A 20,057-nucleotide genomic window follows, 5' to 3' on the forward strand; every position below is an offset into this window, starting at 1 on the left:
TGAAATTTTAGTAAAACTCAGGAAAATGTACACACACCATACACACACACACACACGTTTTTTAAAACTATATATGTTAGGCTGTTAGATGCTTAGCATTACTTCCAGATCATCCAACCAATTAAATTGGTTGCTAAACGTTTGCTTAGGGTATAGTGACATGGCCTCTCCCTCTGCTACCAACAGCCAAGGTGCACAAACCCTTTGTTATCACTCAGTTGATTTTTTTATTGTATCTTCTTTTATTTGATTCATCTACTGGTACATAATTTTTATCATTTGCTTCATTGGTACATAATTTTTATCATTTGCTTTTAGAAAGAGAGAAATGAAAACAATTGTATAGGGATTGTGTTCGGAAGCATATGGCAGAAAATATGAGAAAAGAGGCATGAACAACTGAAAGGCTTATATGTCTCATGTAGCAAGGAGCCCTAGGTATGCCTCCTCTTTCCTTCTTTACTCTCTGTCACAGTGCAAAGACTTTCATCTTCAGCTTTGTTGCCTCAGAATTGTTTGATGTTTGCTGTACCTCTAGGCAACACGTCAATGTTCCAGACAGGAAGAATGGACAAGGGGCAAAAAGGCCAAACAGGTCAAGAAAGTGGGGTCTGTTCCCCTACAAAAGCCTTCCTGGGCGTCTCACACAGTGACTTCTACTGCACTTATCAGCCAGAATTCCTCGGTACTAGAGGGTCTGGGTCACTTGCTTGATTTTTCAATACTTCTACATGTAATTCTGAGCTATTGATTTTATTTGGGATAAAATGTGAGACATTTGTCTCCCAAGTAATTTGGTTTAAAATGTTCTATTGAGTTTTAGGGATGTAAATATAAATGCCTTCCTATACAAACATTTGCCCAAAAAAAGTTGCTATTGAGACACTATCAAGTTTGTGTGTTATAAATGAAGAGTCATTGTACTGGGAAAACATTAACCAGGGAAACATTCTGCAGGATATGCCTTAATACTATAGAGGTTTTCCCTTACATACAACTCTACTTTATTTTTGGCAACAGTTACATAGTAGACATGTCATTGTGTATGCCATAATGGATGTAAACTGTTCTCTATCGTTGGACATTTAGAATGTTTCCAATTTTTCATAATTATAAACAAAACTGCATTGAACATCTTTGTACAAGCATCCTTACACATTTGTCCAGTTACTTCTCTGAGATAAATTAAACCCTTGATATGAAATGGCTGGGCTGAAGTTTCTATAAATTAAAATTTTTTGATCCATATTGCCAAATTGCCCTCCAGAAAGGTTGTACCAACTCCACTATGTCTCCATTGCTGAAGCAATGAACGTGCATTACAGTGGCACGCTGGCCCACTAGATGGGAAGGAGGATGGATGGCTCTGTTAACATTGCGTTCGGAAGCAGAGCGCTTCATAGTTCAGGTGCCAATTACATTTGGAAATGAGATTAGCACATGGAATCTTCCCACTCATCTCTCTGGAGTTTCAAGGTTCCATTCCTGGGCAGATGAAACAATAAAACAAAACTGGTGAAATGAAGTTAATGTGGACCCATGACATTTACACTGATAAATGTTCCCATTTAGGACAGACTTTCAGGGCAGCTTGCTCAGCTCTGACTTGAAGGAGTGTCAACATCACACTCAGTCCCCAATTTTTCCCAATCACTGACCCTTTCTTTCTAAAACACACATGTTGATCCCATCAGCTCCCTTCATAAAGTATGTTATGATGCCCCACCCCAAATGTTCTTCAGAATGATGCCTAACATCCTAATAGAACAACTGCTGTTGTTCACTACATAGTAATAACAACAGTATCACTACATAGTACTACACTACATAGTAACAACACATAGTAATTCACTACAGCATCAAGAATAATATAAAAGTTAGCGCTTACATAATGGGGAGTTATTGCTTAGTGAAAACAGAGTTTCAGTTTGGGATGATGAGAAAGTTCTGAAGATGGATGGTGGTAATGGTTGCACGACAATGTGAATGTACTTAATGCCTCTGAATTGGACACTTAAGGATGGTTCAAATGATAAATTCTATGTTATGTATATTTTACCAAAATGAAAAAAAAAAAAATCACTGACTTCCAGTTTCCAGTCCAGCATGTAAGGAACTCAGAAGTTGTCACTCTGTCCTAACAGAAAGTAAAAAGCTGAAAAATTGACTCTTAGGTCTGTAAGAGAAATGAGGTCACAGGGCAAATTTCAGCCCCCAAAATTGGAGAGACAGGTAGATACAGAGAGTCGAACTTACTGGAGCAGAAACCTCCACAGAACCAGTGCCAGGGTAGGAAAACCTGAACCGTAATCGACAGATTGCTGGAAGCTCAGCATGCATAAGACTGAGAGATACAAACTCTAGGGGAGGAGCCCCCACAGTTTATCAGTTTCACCGCTGGGAGCTCAGCCAGGCTCTCACAGTGAATATTGGAATTTCAGTGAATATGGGAGAGAAATCCCTTCATGATTCTGGCAGGGGGAGAGGAAATATACTGTATTTTAAAATATGCCAGAGCATTCTGTTCTTCTTAACAGAAGACCAGCCTTCAAGAGAAAGTATTTTACCAGAGCCTAACCTATCGGGGTTTTATCAGAGGCTACTTGACTTGGGGGAAGGGAAATACCCAACTCCAGCCCTCTCTACACATTCTGCCCCATCTAAGGGAGGGAGGAAAAAACTGAGACATGCTTATGAAGCTCACAGCCCAGAGACATGGGCTCACTAGAAGACTGAGACATAATTGTAGGACTATAGAATGCTTCCACTCTTACCACGTTACCATCACTTCCCTAAAAACCTGTTTACCAGAGTTCCTTTTATCCAGCCTGACTTTCAACAAAAAAATTACAAGGCATACTAAAAAGCAAAAACACAGTTTGATGAGATAGACAAAATGTCAGAACCAGACTCAGGAAGAGAAGGGATGCTGGAGTGGCCAGACTGGGAATATAAAATAACTTTGATCAATATGCTAAGGGCTCTAATGGAAAAAGTAGACCACATGCAAGAACAGATGGGCAATGTAAGCAGAGAGATGGAAATTCTAAGAAATAATGAAAAAGAAATGTTAGAGATTAAAACCTCTGTAACAGAAATGAAGTGGTCTCTGCCTTCCACGAAGACTCAAAACATGAGAAATTCTCCAAATATAGAGAAAGGGTTCAGATGCAGGGTGGCCCCCAAATAAAAATAAAATGTCTATTCCACATATCATGTGGCTTAGGGCTGGACTGACTCAGACACTTCACACCCTTCTCCTGACAGATGTTAGCATCTGGTGCTGAATCAGAGGGGGGAGGTGTTGCCTTGATCTTGATTTCCCTTTACCAAATTTAAGTTCATGTTCACAGTATTCAAAACAGCCTCAGTAAGCCGAGCCTTAGAAGGTAACCTAAGGACAGAGGCAAAAAGAGTTTTAATAATTGTCCTATCGTCCCCTGTTTCTTTTTCCAGCCAGCTCACTCTGCCTTCTGCTGAGCTTTAAAGTGTAACTCAAAGACCTGAGCTGATCTACTCCTGAGCACTCATCCAGCCCAGCTCTCAGCCCAATTAACAAGTGCTCTATACTGGGACTGGGCAAGCAGGTGCTGCCGGGATATTATTACTCAGCTCTCCAGCTAGGCTGTTGGGAGAAGAGGGGCCTTTGCATCCAGAGGCAGCAGACACATCCCTTTAAAGGAGATGAGGAAGGTGTACAGAGGTCTGAGGATGCACCAAGCGATCACCCAACCCAGAAGGGAGGTTGGGGTCAGGGAAGACTTCCTAGAAAACCCAATGTTTCTGATGAGTCTAGAAGGAAGAGTAGGAATTAACTCCACTATAAAGGAAAAGTTGATCCAGTCAAAGTACCTGTGTGGGCAGAGTTCCCGAGGTGTGAGAGGGCAAAACACACTCAATGAATGAGCACCCCGAGAGAGCTTAGAAATCCAATCAATAAGTGGCTCATCACTTCTTAGTGCATCTCAGACCCCCAGGGGATCTGGTGGGTTCTACCCCAGACTTGAGCCCATATGCACACACTGACACCCGCTGTCCAGGGATACCCAGTTAAGACCCTTTACATAAGTCAATCCTTCATTCACAGATGCCCAAACAGGCCAAGAGAATGTCAAAATGGCAGTCACAGCAAAGCACTGCCTCTCAGGCAGTATTTTCTTTGGTCTCTCTTGTTCAGACTGGAAACTTACCTCTAGTGACTAATGGTCTTTATTTTAAAGTGAAGCAGGTGAAAGCTGACTGAAAGCTTGGCAAGCATGAAGAGGGCATGAAACTGATGTGATTCACTGTAGGGTAAGTAAGTGGCCAGCCAGATTTTTCCGAGAAGACTCAAATATCACAATAGCCAGTCTTTTCTCTGGGGCAGTTGGGTTTCTTTATAAAGTGAAGCTCAAATCCCCTGCTTGCTGCAGCGGGGTGGGGTGCGCAGGGCTTGTTGCTTAATCAGCCTAGGTGTAAATATTCTGGAGCTCGGCTGGGAACAGACTGGGGGTGTCATCATTCAGGGGGCAGCTTTTTAGTCAACCCATAAGTCTAGTCCAGCCCCCACCATGCCCCTGCCCCCACCTTTTCCCTGTACGGTGGCCACTAAATCTGGGACCTCTTGGGTTCAATTTCTCTAGAGCTTCGATCCCAGGTATCCTCTGAGGGGTGAGTGCCTGACTGCAAGGGGTCAAGATACCCCACAACAGAGACTTTGGGTCAATTCTCCTGCTTCATCTCCACCTCCTGCACTACCTGGTTCTCCCAGCTCCTGAGCCTTCCGGGCTTCTGGGGTGAATGGGCTCTTCCTCGATATATGCCCCTCCTTACGCTGGATGGTTTGACCCTCCTCCATTTTGCCAAATCGCTTGCCACTCCCCAACCCAGTTCCTGTCTCCATTTATTGTCTCAGGGTTGGAGCTGTCTCCTGGTTTCATCAAAGAGAGAGAGGGTGTTTGCATGTTCTCCTTGTGTCCGGTGTGGCTTTTATAAGAAGAGAACAGGATAGAAACAAGACTCAGCCACCCTTGAATATGATTAATAGTACTGAACTACACACTTAAGAACAGTGAAGATGCTAAATTTAATGTTGTGTGTTTTTTTGCCGAAATTAAAAACAAAAGTCAGCCATCTTAAAACCAGAAGTCTCCCCATTGAGTTTTCTGCGAATTTTGAAAAACAAACACAACAAGCGTTTCCTTGAAAATCTACTTACATATAGAATGTGGATATTTTGGTTCCTTCTATACAGTTTATTGAGACAATTAAAGGGAATATCTAAAGCTGTGGTTCTCAAAGTGTGGTCTTCAGACCAGCAGCATCAGCATCACTTGGAAATTTGTTAGAAATGCAAATTCTCAGGTCCTACCCTAGACCTACTAAATCAGAAATTCTGCAATCTGTGTTTTAAAAGGCTCTCGGTAACTAAATATTGAGTATCAGTTTTGTGACGGTTGATATATAGTTAAAATTTGAGAATCACTCATCTAGAGCAATAAGGGGGGGAAAGAATGAAATTAAGCATAGGCTGAACATCAAAGGAAGGATCTAACTCCATCACATGGAGAAAAGGTAAACGGAATCATGAAAGGGGAGGAGGAGGTAATTAATGGACTGACGACCATGTGTCAGATACCTTGCTTGCCAGTTTACATACATCTCATTTAATCCTCAGTTTCCCTGAAAAGAAAGAATTATCCCCCCATTTTACAGATAAGAAAACTGAGGCTTAGGAAAGGTAACTTAGCTAGTTAAGGAGGATTTCAATCAAGGTCTGCCTGATTTCTTAGGTCCTTCTCTTTATTTTCCGTACTTCCCTCTTTTAAAACTCACCCCATCACTGAGAATATCTCTGGCTATGGGAGACAAAGGAAAGCAACAAGACTTCCCCTCTGCTTGGTAAAATCCTATCCATTCTCCAAAGCAGAACTCAAATGTCACCTCTTCTGGGAATTCTTCCAGAACTACCTTGCTCAAAGATAACCTTTCCATAGCACTTTGCACATACCTGTCTTGGAGTACCTCATACACCTTATTGTAGTTCTTGAATCTTTGGTCCCAGGATCCCTTAGAAATTATTGACATTCATAGGCAAATGAACCTTGACCTAAACCTCACAACTTAACAAAAAAATTAATCAAAATGGATTAAAGATTGGATGTAAAATGTCACACTACAAAATTTTTAGAGAAAAAAAATAGGAGAAAATCTTTAGGACCTAGGGCTAGGTGAAGTGTTCTTAGACTTAATACCAAAAGCATGACCCATAAAGGAAAAAAAAAAAAAGATAAATTGGATCATTTAAAAATGAAAACCCTTTGTTCTGAGAAAGATCCTGTGAAGAGGACAAAAACACTGGGAGAAAATGTTTGCAGACCACATAACAGACAACAGCCTGGTATCTAGAATACATAAAGAACTCTCAACACTCAAGAGTGAAAACAAACAATCCAATCAGAAAATAGGCAAAAGACATGGACAGACTGCACTGAAAAGGATATACAGCTGGCAAACAAGCATATGAAAATATTTTCAACATCATTACCATCAGGAAACGCAAATTAAAATCACAATGAGGTATCACTACACAACTATCGGAATGGGTAAAAGAATAAATACTGATAACACCAAATGCTGGTGAGGATGCAGAGAAACCAGAAACTCATAAAGTGCTGGTAGGAATGTAAAATGGTTCAGCCACTCTGGAAAAGGTACAGTGACTTCTTACAAAATTAAGCATGTGCTTACCATACTACCCAGCAATTGTACTTTGGGGCATTTATCCCAGAGAAGTGAAAACTTACATTCATACAAAAACCTGTCCATGAATGTTCATAACAACTTTATTCATAATAGCCAGAAATCAGAAACAACCCTAATGTCCTTCCACAGGAGAACAATTAAACAAACGGTGGTGCATCCATGCCCGGAACACTCCTCAGCCGTTGCAGGGAACACACTAGTGATACATGCAACAACATGGATGGATCGCAAGGGAACTATGCTGAGTGAGAGGGCCAACCTCAAAAGGTTACATAGTGAATTATTCCATTTATATAATATTCTTGAACTGACAAAATTATAGAGCGGGAGAATAGGGGTTAGGGAGGGGAGAGGGAAGGAGGTGGCTGTGGCTACAGGAAGGCAGCATGAGGGATCCTTGCGAGGGGACTACTGCTCTGTATCTTGACTCTGGTAGAGGCCACGCAAAGGTACACATGCGATAGAGTTGCACAGAATTAAACACACACACACATACATGTAAAACTGGTGATATCTGGATAAGATGGGTGGATTGTATCATTGCCAATTTCCTCTTTGTGATATTGTACTAAAGTTATGCATGATGTTACCACCGGGGGAGACGGGGTGAAGGGTACACAGATCTCTCTATATTATTTCTTATAATTGCACGTGAATCTACAGTGATCTCAAAATGAAAAGTTTAAATAAAGAACTGAGGGCCACACAGAGATTTTCATTTATGTAGGCTATATCAACTGGTATTTACTATATTTGAAATTAAAATAGAGACTTTTTTTTTTTTTGTGTGCAGTATGCGGGTCTCTCACTGTTGTGGCCTCTCCCGTTGTGGAGCACAGGCTCCAGACGCGCAGGCTCAGCGGCCATGGCTCACGGGCCCAGCCTCTCCGCGGCATGTGGGAGCTTCCCGGACTGGGGCACGAACCCGTGTCCCCTGCATCGGCAGGTGGACTCTCAACCACTGCGCCACCAGGGAAGCCCTGTCAGTATTCTTATTAAAATAATACGGCTTCGCTAAAAGTGTCTCTTGAAAGGAAAGAGAAGATTGTTGCCAGGCAAGTGGAGGAACACAGAACACCTGAAGGCATTGCGTTAGGTAAGATGGTCAATTGTGATCATGCAAACCTCAGGTAACACTGAGCTAAATAAAATGGAAGTTTATCTTTTTCTGTTTTCACAGTCTAGGCTAAGTGGTCTTCTGGCTTCTGTGGTCACCCCACAGTGTCAGGGTCCCAGACGCATCCCTCCTGATGCTCCACCACACCTGAGGCCCAGCCCTCACCTGTTTTCGTGGTTCAGAACCATCAGGTCTGCCTTCCAGCTGGTGGAAGTAGGCAAGCAGAAGGCTGGGCATGCTCCTTCCTTTAGAGGGTACAATTCGGAAGTTGCACACTTCATAAACCATCTGCCAGAACATAGTTTCAAGGGAGTCTGGGAAATGCAATTTTAAAATGCGAGCTTTGGCATTTCCCTGGTGGCCCAGTGGTTAAGACTCCACGCTTCTACTGCAGGGGGCATGGGTTTGATCCCTGGTCAGGGAACTAAGATCCCACATGCCGCATGGGGCGGCCAAAAAGAGAGAGAGAGAAAAAAAGAATAAAATGAGAACTTCTATTGCTCTATAAGAAATTGGGGGACAAATAGAGGTTTCTGTTCCAAGCATAGAGGTGAGAACGTGGAGGGAGGTTTGAGAAGCCAGTAGCTAGGTGTGTTTAGAAGTTGTGGGACACAGAAGGAAATATAGTAGGAAAGGTGGGTTGGAGCCACATGGTGGAAAGGGGCCACTTCATTCTGTAAGGCAGTGGTTTCAAACTTGAGTGCACAACAGCATCACCCGAGGGCTTGTTGAAGCTTAGCCCCGCCTGCAGAGTGTCTGATTTAATCGGTCTGCAGAGGAGCCTGAAAATGTACATTCCTAACCAGTTCGAGGGGATGCTGGCACTGCTAGTCCAAGAACTTTGATAAATGTGGAACCACAGAAAGTTTTAGAGAGGAGAGCAAGATGACAAGGCCTGCATTTCAAAAAGCTGATTCTGTTACGACAGGGAACAAGCTGTACTAGAGCTTCCCAGAGCACTAGAGCTTCTCACCCTCTTGATCCTTAATGTTCCTGAGAAACTTCACTCAAGAAAACCAGGGATGATAAAGAGCCTGCAAAGCAGAGTTCACGGAAATCCAGTGCCCAAGGGCCACTCTCACACCTGAGTTTTTCCATCAATAATAATAATGAGGACCATTTACCTATCCAGGGTGCCAGATGGCACAGATTGAAAAGTCGGACCATGTCCCAAGGCTGTGGGGATTCATGGACTCGCCTACACCATGGGTTGGAGAGAAAATTGGTACAACTCCTGAAAGGCAATGTGACAATCAAACCAGAACTCTAAATGCCTATACCCTTTGACCCAATGGTTCCATTTCCAGGAATTGAGTCTATAGATACACTCGTGTTTGTGTGCAAAAGACAGGTTATTCAATGCCCATTGTGCTGGCAAGGGATGGGGAAAAACCTGAATGTCACCCACGGAGGGCTGGTTAAATAAACCATGGTGCATCCAAAAATGGAGAAATGGGCAGCCCTTAAAAATAACAAGTTAGGGGTTTCCCTGGTGGTGCAGTGGCTGAGAGTCCGCCTGCCGATGCAGGGGACACGGGTTCGTGCCCCGGTCTGGGAAGATCCCACATGCCGTGGAGCAGCTAGGCCTGTGAGCCATGGCCGCTGAGCCTACATGTCCGGAGCCTGTGCTCCGCAGCGGGAGAGGCCACAGCAGTGAGAGGCCTGCGTACCGCAAAAAAAATTAAAAAAAATAACAAGTTAGATCTATGTAAGCCAGTTTATAATAATCATAGATAGATATAGAGATAGAGAAGTATATGTCTTGTTGTGTGTGTGTGTGCACATGTCAAGGGGCAGAACACTGTTGTAAAATGCTGCCATTTAAAAATATATACAGGACTTCCCTGGTGGCACAGTGGTTAAGAATCCGCCTGCCAATGCAAGGAACACGGGTTCAAGCCCTGGTCCGGGAAGATCCCACATGCCGCAGAGCAACTAAGCCCGTGTGCCACAACTACTGAACCTGCCCTCTAGAGCCCATGAGCCACAACTACTGAGCCCGTGTGCCGCAACTACTGAAGCCCATGCGCCTAGAGCCTGTGCTCCACAACAAGAGAAGCCACCTCAATAAGCCCACGCACTGCAATGAAGAGTCGCCCTGCTCGCTGCAACTAGAGAAAGCCCGCACGCAGCTACGAGGACCCAACGCAGCCAAAATAAAAATGCGTGTGTGTGTGTATATATATAACTACATATATATTTATATATATACACATTTGTGGGACTTCCCTGGTGGTCCAGTGGGTAAGGCTACTCCACACTCCCAATGCAGGGGGCCCGGGTTCAATTCCTGGTCAGGAAACTAGATCCCACATGCGTGCCCCAACTAAAGGTCCCGCATGCCACAACTAAGAGCCAGCACAGCCAAAATTAATTAATTAAAAACAAATATACCTATTAAATATATATACACATTTGTATACGTGTATATATGGTTATATATGCAGAGCACATCTTTGAAAAGATTCTGAGAAACAGTCTGCCTTTCAGGATAGGAATTGGAATGGAAGTCCAGGTTGAGAAGGAAACTTACTTTTTACTGTAAACTTCTTTGTTTGTTTGATTTTTTTCAACCCGGCATATGCATTACTTTTCTAAATAAGTAAACATAGAAGCAGTGCCATGTGCTTTACATGCTTTATCTCACTAAATTTTCAGAAAACCTAGAAGGGAAGTACTTTTGCTATTCACAAGGTACAGGGAGGTTAAATTATTTGGGGGAGGGGCCGAGGGGGGATGGAAGGAACCTTGATTTGTAAGGTTTGCCAGTTTCCATGGTGTAAATACTCCCTGCCTGGCTGATTTCCAGCTGCTGCTGTGATGTCACTGAGCAGTGCTGGGGAACGATGTGCACGAACAGCTCTCAGGAGCCTGGGGGAAGCAGCTCCAGCACAGCCTTGTAGGGGAACTTGCACCCCCAAACAAGCTACCATTGACTCTTCCCACCTCACACCTGAAGGGGTTGTTTTTCAAGAACAAAACAAATGTAAGCAAATATGCCACTTCAGGACCTAAGAGCAGCTTCCAGGGATCTTTATAGACACTGGGGCATTTATTTACGGTATAAACAACCTGCCTTGTTTTACAATAAATTTGAAACAGAAACCCAGAAATTAAAATTAAGCATCTGGGTTTTATATTTGCAAATTGCTTTGCCATTCTCTTTATGAAACACTGCACACAGCTATACAAGCATAAGGCAATAGAAGGACAATAAATTAATCAGTGTTAGTGTTCTGTCAACACAGCCCCACATTCTTATCAGGGCCAGCAATCTAAATTAGGAAAGTGGTTTAGAAACTTACCTGGTGCTTTAATGGGAGAGGGTGGGTGAGAGGATCAGACAAACGGGTTCAAGTTGTGTTCCAGTTCTGCCACTTGTGAGGTGCCTTGGGCAAGTCACCTCACCTCTGAGTTTCAAGTTACTCATGTGTTAAGTGAGGGTAGTGCCCACTATACAGATTTGTACAGGCAAGTTTGCCAAGTTTAACAGATAAGGTTAATGTGTCATCTACACCTGGATATAAGGCAGGATGGTTTTCCCCAAAAATTATCCCTCAGAAGAAAGTGGGAGTTGCCTTATATTTAAGTTCTTACGAAGCCTCACAGTCTTTCATATTCCCTAGACTCTCTCAGTAACTTTAAACAACAAAGTATTGTTTGCAAAAGACCAATTTATAGAAGTCACCTGAAGGAAGGGGTTAAAAAAACAGTTTTTGACACAGATGTAGTCATTATACTAGGGGCTGATCTCATACCCCTTGTAAAGATGCAAGCCTTATAAAGAGGACTTTAAAAGTAATCCATTAAATGTTAGGATGTTGTGATCACAAATATAAACCAATAGGGCAAACAGAAAAACAATACTGTCCTAAGATTGAGTGAACTGGGACTTTAAGGATAAAATATTTCAATGACAGCATTATATAAAGGCTCAGAAAGTGCTGGATCACAAACGAATTAGGAGTGAAATGTATGTGATCTAGAAAGTGAGTTGGATGATTCAGAAACTATCCCTAGTGATAATAAAGATATGAGATCAAAGATGCACAGGACAAGATGAAATAAAGCTGTTTTGTAAAGTGTCAGATTAGGAAAAAACCCAATATTTCTAAATTAATATATTAGTTATTAATATATAATATATTTAAATAACATTATTTAAATAATATATTAATAATCTTGAAAGCATGTGCATACCTAAAATAATAAATTAAATATTATACATAGACATTTGATTATTTCATCTACAGCCTTAAGAATTTATATATTCAAGATGGCCCTCCAAATATTTTCTTTTTTGCAACCTTCTCACTGTGAAATATGGGAGGATATTTTATATCCCCACTTTATATTGGGGATCATCTAACATTGAGACACGTATATACAAACACTTAAAACCCACAAAGCTCTGTGTGGTTTGTGACAGGTACTGCTACAGTTGTTAATACTATTTTTATCACGATTGCTCTCCCACAAGCTGGGCTGTTTGGTTGTGCTGTTCTAAGCATTACCTGGATTGGAATTTCCTGATCATCCACATCCTACCTGTGTGATCTTGGGCAAGTTGCCTAAACTCTCTGTGCCTGTTTTCTCATCTATAATACAGAGATAATAATATCAATAGTATCTCAGAGGGTTAAGAATTCAGTAAGTTAGTATATGTAAGAAGTGTATGAATCAGTGCCTAGTAAGTACTTCTTAATTGTTTGTTGGAATCATTATTTTCACCAATGGAAAACTATAACTATTTAGAAACATAGCAGTTTTCCCCACAACACCAGATTTTACCAGCAGAGAACTTGTCTTATTCATCTCTGGATCCCCAACTCACACACAGGGCCTAATGCCCACTAAATGTTGGTTGAACCAATAATAGTAAGTTCTATAGAGGAAGAAAGACAGTGTATAATGTTCAGGCCCTGCATAGCACCTGGTTCCATTAGTTGAAAGAGGAAATTTTGAGTGTTGATACCTATGGCGCAGCCTCATTTCTCTCTGGCCAACCAAAATCTAAAGGAAAGTCACAGTGCAATAGAGCCAGAAAAGACTGAGCACTGGCTGCTTCTCTCCGGTCCTCACAAGACTCTATGTTCCTCCATCACAGGAACTGGGTTTCATTCATCTCAGTCTCTAATCCAGCAAACAGTAGGAACTTAATCAGTACTCACTGAGCAAATGGGCGATGAGATGCAGTCTGCATTATTGCACATTCTTTTTAAACTGAATTTTATTGTTTTTTCATATCTATAAAAAAGTACTTAAAAACTAATACCAAAAATATGTACGTAAAACGTTCAAATAATACAGAAGTGTTGAAAGAATCACCTAAAGAGAATTCTTCTTGGCATCTAGAGTATTATTTATCCAAATATTTCCTTTATGTATGTAGAAACTAACACGTAAGTACATGTAACATGTAAGTACCACGAGCTTTGGAATCAGGTATGCCTTGGTTTGAAACCAAGCTCCATCACTTCTTAGTGCTATGGCCTTGAAAAAGTCGCTTAACCTCTCTGTGCCTCAGTTTCTATGGAAAATGGAGATAATAATGAAACTTACCCTACAGTGTATTGGAATAAATAAATTAATATGTACAGAGCACTTAGGACAGCTCCCAATACAGAAAAACAACTCAATGAAGGCTAGCAACTATTTATACATATTTAAACAAAATTTGAGGTTATACGACAGATCCTAGTTTACATTTGCTTTTTATATAACAATATGTTGTGAATACTTGTTCTGTAGCATATACAGAGCTAACTCCTTCTTTTTGATGGCTACATTATATTCAAATATGTGGCTGTATGTAACTAATCCCATCTCTGGCACTTGAGTATTTCTAATATTTTATTATTACAAATGACCACAATAAAAATTCTTGCAGCACATATATTTTCCACTAATGGGTAAGTATTTCTATAGGATAAATCCTAGAAATGAGATTGCTGGTTCAAAGTGTATGGATTTTTAAATATATTAATGACAAATTTTCAAATTGCCTTCCTAAAAGGCTGTATGCTTCATACTTTGATCAATGAGTGTACTTTGGTGCCTTATGATTGTGTACCTTTCAACCAGATTCCCCAATAGTTTATTTTGAATGTCCCAGTAGTTATAGAATCAAGGACTTTGCCCTGCTAGCTCACTGTATTCCTTTACCTTTCTAAAAACCATAAACAACTCCTAAGAACTTAGCAACCAATTTTCTGCAGCAAATACTCAGATGATAGCCTGACAAAGAATTTCTATGACATTCCCAGAAGGGAGAGGAGGAGAGGTTGGAATTTCAGAGCCCTGAAGTGGCTGATGGGAAGAACATGTGAAATGAGAACAATCCCTTAAGTTTGGGAAACAGGGTGGCTGTTATCTGCTTCCATCTTTGTTTTCTGTGACTCAGACCCTTGTTAAATAAACAAGAGGCCCTCTCTGTTGAGTCTCAGTGGGTGCAATATCTCTAGTGTGGTGTCCCCAGGGTGTGATTTGGGTACTTAACTACTTGTTAATCGCTTCTAGGCGATTCAAGGACAAGAGGAACACCTCATGGCCAGAAGCTGAACAGCGCCACCAAGCTGACAGGCTGTTTCAGTGGTGGCCAAAGCCCACACCCACTCTTATTTTTAATTTCAATTTCAATCCAAGTAATAAATATACATAATGTTTAAGAGTTAATTACTACTACGAGTTAGATACTATTACAAGGCTTATAACAAAAATCCCCTTTCTCACCACTAAGTCCCATCTCATGAAGCAATAACTCATTCTATGGTTACTTTTTTATACCTGACTATGGTGTCACTTCAAGATTTTCAAATTTCAGACCTTTTCTATTAACTTACAGCTATGGAGAATAAAAATTTAGTCTCTCCCTCCCTCTTCTCTCTCTCTCTCTCTCTCTCACACACACACACACACACACACACACACACATACACACACACACATACCCTCCTGCTCCAATTTTCCCAAAATAATTATGTCATAATTTCTGGTTAAATCAATGTACTGTTCTTACATTATAATGACAGTGTAATATTATTTCCAGCTGAGTGTTGTAGTTTATGATGATTACAATGTTCTTCTTATAAATTCTTTGTTTTTTTGGCTTTAATAATCACCTTGGCTTATTTGCTTAGTTTTCTGTGAGTAGCTCCAATCTATCCTCAAATTCTTTGCCAGAACTCCAATCCTCTACAATTGCCTCAGCTTTGTGCTCAGTCTAGGGGCAGTATAGTGTAATGCAGTGGTTCTCAAAGTGTGCTTCCTAGACCAACAACGTTAGCATCAGCATCACCTGGGACCTAGTGAGGCATGAAAATAATCAAGCCCTACCCAGGACTTACTGGTTAGCTGCTCTGGGGGTGGGGTCCAGCAATCTAGGTGATGCTGAGGTGCACTTGAGCTGGAGAACCCCGGTTTGTGTAAAAGTTAAGAGTTTGGGCACCAAAACCCAAGGCTGCTGGGGATCACATTTCAGCTATTCCACTTGCTTGTAATGTGACAGCTTCCAAGTTCAATCTTCCCATTCATAAAATGGGGTTAACTGTATCTCCCTGTAATTGTTGTGAGCTTCGGGCTGTTAGGAAGCATGACAGGCTCCAGTTTTTCTTGGAGACAGCCCTCCTGGAGCCTCTGAAATCCAGTTCCATCATGCGAGGGGAGTTCAAGCCAATGGCATAGCCTCCCTACAGCCCTCCCCAGCGTCCCCCACTCAGAGTACACCCTCCACTGAGGCACCCACCTCAAGCTTCTGTCCTTCAGAACATCCACAGCCCCTCTGAGGTCCTCCTCCCATACCCCATATCAGCTTCTCTCCCCTTAACCCCTTCCCATCCTCAGCTCCCCTGCTACAACCGCCATTTCAGACGATTCTCTGCCATGGCCCGGTGCCACCTCCAGCCCCCAACCCTCAACTTCCAAGCCCCCTCCTCATTCCCACTACCCTCTGACCCAGCCCACTGGAGTAGTCTCAGCCTTCTCCCAGCTTCCATCCCTTCCACACTCCTCCACTCACCCAACCTTTCCTTCCCAGCCCAGAGCCTACTGCTTTCCCAGAGAACCCCTCCCCCCCACCCCAGGGCCAGCTGCCCCTTGGGTGTTCTTACCCACTGAAGTAGCGGGGATGGGAAGGGAGCATCACCATTCTCTTTCCACTACTCTTCCCTATTCCCTGCGCTGCAGTCACACTGGCCGCTTTGGGTGCTACATCTCAGGGCCTTTGCACCTGCTCTTCCCCCTGACATGGAATGTTCTTCTAGTTGGTATGCATTACTGCCCCTTAGCAGTAATTCCCACCCAAAGGTGACCACTGATATGATTTCTGCCGCCACAGATCAGTGTAGCTTGCCTTTACATTAATGGAATCAAATAGTATGTACTCTTTTTCCTCATTTTTTTTTACAACTTTATTGAGGTAAAGCTGCAAAAATGATGTACAAAAACTGCACTTATTTAAAGTGTACTGTGTACACTTTGAAGTGTTTTGAACATATTCCCCCCTTGAAAGTATCACAAGGTAATTTCAAGATAATGAACATATCCATCCCCTCAAAAAGTTTCTCAAGTCCCTTTGTATTCCATCCCCTCTCCGCCACCCCAACTACTAATCTGCTTTCTGTCACCATAAATTCGTTTGCATTTTCAAGAATTGTATATAGAATCATCCAGTATATACCCTTTTGTTCCTGACTTCTTTCACTGAGCATAATTATTTTGATTCATCCATGTTGTATCAATACTTCATTCCTTTTTTTTTTCCCCCACTGAACAGCATTTCTTGGTACAAAAATACCACAATTTGGTTATCCCTTCATTTACTGATGAACATTGGAGTGTTTTCCAGTTTGGGACTTATAGAAAAAGCCACTATAAACATCCTTATGCAAGTGTATTAGTGAACACAGGTTTTCATTTATCTTGGGTAAATACCTAGGCATGTAATTACTGGGCTATAGGGTAGATATATATTTAACTTTATAAGAAACCGCCAAACCTTTTTTCTCCAAAGTGGTTGTACCATGTCACATTCTCACCCATTGGCTTAAATTTGACATCAGTCATGTTCCTCACAGCTTCTATACTTACTCCCTCTGCCTGAAATGCCTTTCCACTAGTTTTAGCATGGCTGGCTTGAGGTCTCAGCTCATGTCACTGTTATAGATTTAGTTGTTATAGACTGGTATAGACTTAATTCCCCCCTTCCCACCCTTGCCAAAATCATATGTGGAATTCGCAACCCCCAGTACCTTAGAATGTATCAATAATACATTTGGGGATAAAGTCTTTAAAGGGGTGATTAAGTTAAATGAGCCAGTTAGGGTAGGCCCTAATCCAATACGACTGTGTCCTTATAAGAGAAGGAAAAGATATCCCCACAGAGAAAATGTCTTATGAGGACACAGCCAGAAGGCAGCCATCTGCAAACTAAGGACAGAGGTCTCAGGAGAAACCAAACCTGCCAACACTCTGATCTTGGACTTCTAGCCTCCACAATTGTGAGAAAATAAATTCCGTTAAGCCACCCAGTCAGTGGTATTTTGTTATGGCAGCCCTAGCAAACTAATACAGAGGCCTTTCAATCAGCATTTTGTAACCATGGGAGTAATTGACTCAGGCAAGAACCATAAATGAATGCTAAAAACAGTGGGTGAGAGTCTGATGAAGAACAGGGTAGTCTCAAAATATCTTCCCACAAGACACTTAATAATTACAAAGGGAAAAATAGTAACTTTTCAGTGTAGTACCTTGGCAGACACCACCTTAACCAAATGATCAAAGTGAACATCATCAGTATTGGAATAAAAATATGCCATGTGCCTCCTGATGTGGTACACTGAGGACACAACTCCTTTCAGTGCCATTCCTACCAAAAATGCATAACCTAATTCTAATCATGAGAAAATACCAGACAAATCTAAACTTAGGGACATCTATAAAATGACTCACCAGTACTCTTCAAAAATGTTAAGGTCAGGGCTTCCCTGGTGGCGCAGTGGTTGAGAGTCCGCCTGCCGATGCAGGGGACACAGATTCGTGCCCTGGTCCGGGAAGATCCCACATGCCGCAGAGCGTCTAGGCCCGTGAGCCATGGCCGCTGAGCCTGCGCGTCCGGAGCCTGTGCTCCGCAACGAGAGAGGCCACAACAGTGAGACGCCCGTGTACCGCAAAAAAAAAAAAAAAAAAAAAAGTTAAGGTCATAAAGGACAAAGAAAAGCTGAATAATTAACTGCCTTTCTAGAGTAAAGGAAACTCTGGAGTCATGACAACTAAATGCAAAGTGATCCTGACTGGATCGTAGGGAATATCTATATTATTGGGACAATTAACAAAATTTAAATATGGAAGACATATTAAAGAATTGCATTATTGTCAAAATTCTTGATTTTGATAATTGTACTGAGATTTTGCAAGAGAATATCCATGTTCTTAGGAAGAACACACAGAAATATTTAGGAATGAAAGGGGAATGATGTCTGAAATTTAGTCTAAAGTGGTTTTGGGGGAAAAGAAAATACAAATACATATTATATACAATACATACACAAACAAATACACAAGAGAGAATATGATAATGCAAATGTAGTAAAATATAACAAATTATTATTATGGTTAAAAATATGAGATTCTTTACTATTCTTGTAATTTATATGTAAATTTGAAATTTTATCCAAAAAAAGTTAAGTTTTTAGTGACCACACTAACAAAGTGGCCTGTCCCCAACCCCCAGGCACTCTTTAGCTCATTCTTTTCCTCTATTACACTTACATTGTCAAAAATGATCCTATGTATTTATTTAATAATATCTAACATTTAATGTGTGCAAGGCCCTGTCCTATTCTAAGCGCTTTAACTGTCTAACCTCAGTGAATCCTTCAACTACTGTTCTTCCCATATTACAGATGAGAACAAGAGACACTTAAGAAAGTGTTATTTGCACAAAGTCACCCATATGATTTGACGAGGCACAGAACCTCAACTAAGGTAGAGACTGTCTTGTTCATCGCTCTTTCCCCAACAATTTAGAACAAAAACGGTGCCTAGCACATTACAGGCACTCAATATCTGTAGATTCAGTTTACAAATATGGAGCACCTACTCGGCACTGAGGTACAAAGCAGTGAACAAAATAAAGATTCATGTCTAAATGGAGCTTACATTCAGCACTCTCAGCCCTGCACCCAATTAGCCACTTTAGATTTATATCAAAATCTAAATATTTATATATTAATATTTTATATAATATATATATTTTTTATTTGGGGCTATCAACCCTGGGAGGCAAGGCCGAGTCTACCCATTTTTCAGAAGGGGAAACTGAGGCTCCAAGTGGGGCAATGTTTTACCCAGGATCAAGGAGCTTAATAGGAGAGGGGGCGTGGATTCCATCCAGCGGGCGGTTCCCAGGCAAGACCTATGAATCAATTAAACCGACCAATCCAATCAACCAATCAGTATTTATTAGGGCCTACTGGGTACAGCTCCTCTTCATGCAGCGCAGGCAAGGAAGAGAGGAGGTTGCGGTGCGCAGGCGGCTGCGGAGACCGGAGGCCGCTGCCCGATCGCGGGAATTTGGCGCCAGTTTTTTGTTGGTTGGGTGTTCTCGCCTGTGATTGGGCCCCGGCCCCGCGTGGGCTCACCCGGCTGCTACTGGTCGGCCGACCTTGGCAGGACCCCGGCGGCGCAGTACTCGGCTGGCCTCCCGGGGGATGGGCCACCAGGAGCCCCCGCTGGCCCGAGTGCGGGCGGGACGTGCGGCTTATATAAAAAGGTTACGTAAAGGGCTCAGCTGGCGCGAACACGTGGAGAGCCGCGGGAGCCCTGACGCCCAGTCGTCCCCCGAGAGCACCGCTGCCGTCACCCGTACAGCAACAGGCTCTGTCGCACACCCGACCCGGGCCACGATCTCTCGCCCGGCTAGGTACCCGAAGCAGCCCTGGCCTGGAGCGGACCACCCCCAGCTGGGGGCCTTAGAGGGGAAACGCGCTGCCCGGAAGTGGAAGGGCGCAGGCCAGGTAAGGGCGCGGTCCGCGGAGTGAAAGCTAGCACCCAAACTGGAACTACGCCCGCCGCCTCGGGCGTCTGCGGAGGGCAGTTGGGCCCCCGGTTGGGCGCGCTCAGGGACTCCGAACTTTCAAGCCAACCCCTTACACCCGCAGCCCGGCGGGACTTGGGTTGGTCCGCTGGGCTCCGCTCC

General features: G+C 42.5%; 2 protein-coding genes across 3 annotated transcripts in view; one reads left to right on the top strand and one right to left on the bottom strand.

Moving 5' to 3' along the window:
- PDYN (prodynorphin) overlaps positions 1-20,057 on the bottom strand; it is a 97,586-nt gene that overhangs the window by 74,720 nt on the left and 2,809 nt on the right. The window lies entirely within an intron of this gene.
- STK35 (serine/threonine kinase 35) overlaps positions 19,332-20,057 on the top strand; it is a 46,322-nt gene continuing 45,596 nt past the window's right edge. For both annotated transcript variants that reach the window (XM_032605142.1, XM_032605143.1), the window contains exon 1: positions 19,332-19,875. In XM_032605142.1, coding sequence (XP_032461033.1) covers positions 19,570-19,875 — 306 coding nt within the window. In that variant the 5' untranslated portion in view covers positions 19,332-19,569. The remainder of the gene's footprint in view (positions 19,876-20,057) is intronic.

This window comes from Phocoena sinus, chromosome 15, assembly GCF_008692025.1.
Source record: "Phocoena sinus isolate mPhoSin1 chromosome 15, mPhoSin1.pri, whole genome shotgun sequence".
NCBI classification, from domain to species: domain Eukaryota; kingdom Metazoa; phylum Chordata; class Mammalia; order Artiodactyla; family Phocoenidae; genus Phocoena; species Phocoena sinus.